The 4,084-nt window shown below is 37.8% G+C and overlaps 1 protein-coding gene across 1 annotated transcript in view; it reads right to left on the bottom strand.

Annotated features, from left to right (window-relative positions):
• The window catches only part of PTPRN2 (protein tyrosine phosphatase receptor type N2), a gene marked incomplete at its 5' end in the record, with an annotated part of 501,249 nt that extends 497,865 nt beyond the window's left edge, over positions 1–3,384 (bottom strand). The window contains one exon of the mRNA XM_035891409.1: positions 3,271–3,384. Within this exon, the coding sequence (XP_035747302.1) occupies positions 3,271–3,384 (114 nt within the window). The remainder of the gene's footprint in view (positions 1–3,270) is intronic.
• Between the last annotated feature and the right edge of the window lie 700 nt (positions 3,385–4,084).

Below are 4,084 nucleotides of genomic sequence, written 5' to 3'. Positions count from 1 at the left end.
ATTCCCCTGCAGCCTGTGGTGAAGACCATGGTGAGGCAGGCTGTCCCCCTGCAGTCCATGGAGGTCCACCCAACGCTGGAGCAGTCTGCTCCTGAGGGACTGCACCCCGTGGAAATTATGGACCCATGCTGGAGCACCAGTTTCAGGAAGTGATTCATCATGTTTCAGCAACTGTGAGAAGGGCTTTCCCCATATAGTCACATTTATAAAAACTGAATCTTCAGAAAATCTCCTTCATGAAGGGTTTTTTGAAAGATTTGACTGACTCAAGGACGGTGTGAGTGAAAACGCCATGAATGTTAACAGATCATTTCTTTGTAGGAAACACTAATATTCCAAGGCATTCATTTCTATCATTGATCTACTAGCAGATAGTGTAGACAAAGATAGACTCAATGTGTAAAAAAGACATAAAAACTATATCCTTATGAAACCTGAATTCAATTTTAGTCAAAGTCATTTATTAAACAGATTATTATCAAGTGTATCACTCATCTAGACCTCTGTCATATGCTTCCCTATTGTAGTAAACATTTTGAGCTGGCAGAATCACAAAATTATATTTGCCATTCATATCACATTGTCCTTTGTTTTATAGTACCTGACCATACAATCTTCCATTTGGACCTTGATTCAAATGTAGGCATGACATGGAAGTGATCAGCAAATAGGAAAGAAAGAGGACGTAAATTTTACAAGGCTGCTATGGATTATTTTGTTTGATCCTATGGAAATAGATATCAACAGACTATTGCTAGAAAAAACATGAGATTAGTAGAATTGCAAGATGACATCAGGAAGGAAACAAAAAGAAAAAAGTAATGTTAGAAAAATAAATAAATAAGTAAAACCCTAGAAAACCACTCAAGTTAATAATCTCCAAAGTATCCAGTCTGTATATACGTCTAATGAAGACAGAAAGTGTTTACTATAGACATTATTGAAAGTTTTACATATCATGGGACCTACTCTATAGTATTCCAAGAGAAATTTGTCCTGTTTTTTTACAAAAAGGAGAGGACAGAGGCTGTCCCCTATCCCATTCAGGGAAGTTGGGCATCAGGAAGAACTGGGTATCACTTAAATAAAGGAAGTAAGATCTCTGAAAAAGTGAAGCCCTTTCTTGAGGTTACCTGAAACATTTGCGTGGGCTTGGCAATGTTTTGCTTATCTATACTGCAGAAATGGTCATCATGTTTTGCACACAATTTGCAGGAAAACAGCATTAACTGTGCAAGTGACCATCACAGCCAGCAAACATGACCTAAGGGCTGGATGTATTACATCTGATAGCACCAGCAAAGAGCAGACTCTTCTTTGAGCCACCTGATGCCAGTAATCCATTAATCTGATAGCCTATATTGATTCTACTCCTTCCATATTTCTGTCCTCACTAAACACTTCAGAATTTGCCAAGGATACTGAGAGTTAAAAAAAAAAAAGAAAAAAGTTATTTTATCACATCAATCATTTGAACAAGGGCATTCTAGCATTCTATTATCTTTTACAGATATATTTAAGATTCTCATCACTGGGATACCCACAGGCCGCAAAAACTGCCTGCAAAAGTTTTAGATCAGTTCAAAGCACATACACATTTGTGTATGCACCTCTAAATGTCACAAGTAAGGAAAGATAAAAGCCAAAGTGCTTTCATTCTCTACCACGGTTTCAAGCTGTGTGTTCCTTTTCATTCTCTTACTAAGAAAAAATATGGGACAAGTCCAAATTTCAGTGCCCAAGTTTCCTTAAAAGTAGCATACTGCAGTTTATTGCAACAGATACATGCAGGGAGGTGGGTTGCTGATAACAGAGATCCTATGGAAGGTTTGTTTATTGATCAGAGAAGCACTTAGTAGGGGGAGGTCACATGAATTCAGCTGAACTAACCAAAATCTTATGGTAGTCAGGGAGGTAGAGACAGATAAGCATCATTTGAGATGGCCTGGGGTATCCCATCAGCCTCTATATGTGCCCCTCCAGAAGGGTGGGCGTCTCCTGCAGGTCTCCCACCTCATCCCTGTGGAGGAAGCTTTACATAGGATTTATCACCAATATTCAGGCAATGTAAACAAGGGCTGGCTGTCCATGCAAGCATGATCAATTTAGATATCAATTTAGGTGTCTTAGTGAGATGAATTTGACCCTCCTTATTCACGACATTCAAACAGAGAGCAGATACTAGCTTTTCCACTCATACAATGTTGCCCTAATGAAACAGTATTTTCATAAATTTGCTTGCATAACTTAGCCTTTAGAAAATGACAAGTGAAAGAGCCACAAGTACTATTCACACCTAACTGTTAATCAGCTGAGTTATGTCAAGTTTTCTTCATTTGGATGGGCTGCTGGAAAGGAAATAAATCCCTGCAAAATTTTTTGAATCCTTTAAATCAGTGGTTTCTAAAGGGGAAGTCCAACCTCTAAATATAGTTACAAACTTCCAAGAAATCAATTTTTTCTCATAATTAAACTGGCATCACACTAATACAATATTACTAGTTTGCAATTGAGGTTATAACTGGAAAATACTGAGGAACAAACACCCACACAGCAACGCAAGTAAAGAATTAACCGTTTCAACAATCCTCTTGGAAAAATTTACACCACAAAAATTTCTTGGTCCTGTGGCTGTCTACAGCAGAGGTAGATTTCATGTATTAGTACCTAAAAAGTTTGTTCACCTTATTGGCCTTCCCTTTATGCAAGTTTTGCTTTGTTAGTTCAACTTATGCCATTCAGAAGCTAGAATATCCTTTCTGGCTTTGGAAAGGGCACAGAGATGAACCTCAGAAAGCTGAATAAAAATTAAAGGACCACAGCAGGTGCAGCTTGTAATGAAATAAGAGCAGTTCTACTTATCTGAATTCATGAGAAAATTAAGAACTGTTTCTAGCTCACTGTAAGTTGTGCTTTCTGCCCATGCACCCTGAAATATGCTGTGGTGCAAGAGTATATACAGCAAATTATTTTTCTTTCTTGCTGATTTATTTATATGACACCAGCGTTCATAGATGCTAAAATTTTATTTTATAGAGTGTCAGTCACAGATATGCACCACACGGAGAGGAAGCACCTCTCCTGAAATTTCTTCGCCAAGTCCTTGTTGCAGATCCAGTGAATCAGAAAGCTTTCTGCTTTTATAAACTCTGCGCTACTGGGCCCGAAACACACCGTGTTCAAAAACTTCTGCAGGCATCACCTCAGAGGTAGCACAAAATAATTGTAACCCCCAGTGCAACTAACTCTACTCCAGAGTTTTTACTATACCTCTGTGTGAGAGCTTCTCCAGGATGATCCGTAGGCGCTGAAGAACAGGGGGTGAAATGTTGTATTTATAGACGTCTATTACTGGCACTCGCTGACATCTCCCAAATATTCCATCTGCAGGAGAGAGAAAAAGAAAAGGATATACATTTTGTTTTCTGAGAGGAGGAAACGCCTGATGAGAGGCGCATTTCCAATGCATCCTAATTATATACTGAAGGAACCTTTTAAAAGACACCTTAAAAAGCTATCAAAGGACAACTGAAGTCATGAGACAGGGTATTTTCTACCAAAACAAATAAATACTGGAAAGAATATTAGTTGGAGGAAGATTCTGTTGTACAAGTTATGCATACAGTTTATTTTATAAAGTAATTTCAGACTTCTGCCTCCCAAATCTTTTGATGTAAGACTTCTTTACTGACAATTCAGTGGGAAAAAAAAATTAATGTTCAGCGCCTACTCTGTTGCAGATGAAAAGTGCAGCATCCAGAAACATAAATATTAATTTGCAGAAACTATGAGGATTTGCTGAAACATTTTTAATGCAGGAGCTGTGTGTTAGGCATTGGTAAATGAGAACTGAATCCGTAATGGCTAGCAAAGACTCATTTCAAGAAGTACCCTCTAATGAATACAATAAAAGAAAGCTGCTCACAGAACAATGAGATATTAATGTGGCCTAATTTATTTAGCTCCATTCCATTTGTCTAAAATGACAGACTCTTCTCATCAATGTCTTTTCAAATCACACCTTCTAATTAATTTAGCTTCTTATTAGTCTTTATTTAGAGAATTGTTCATTTTGAGACAAGCT

This window comes from Egretta garzetta, unplaced genomic scaffold, assembly GCF_000687185.1.
Source record: "Egretta garzetta isolate BGI_Z169 unplaced genomic scaffold, ASM68718v1 scaffold633, whole genome shotgun sequence".
In the NCBI taxonomy this organism is placed as follows: domain Eukaryota; kingdom Metazoa; phylum Chordata; class Aves; order Pelecaniformes; family Ardeidae; genus Egretta; species Egretta garzetta.
This window is presented reverse-complemented; position numbering and strand designations above follow the sequence as displayed.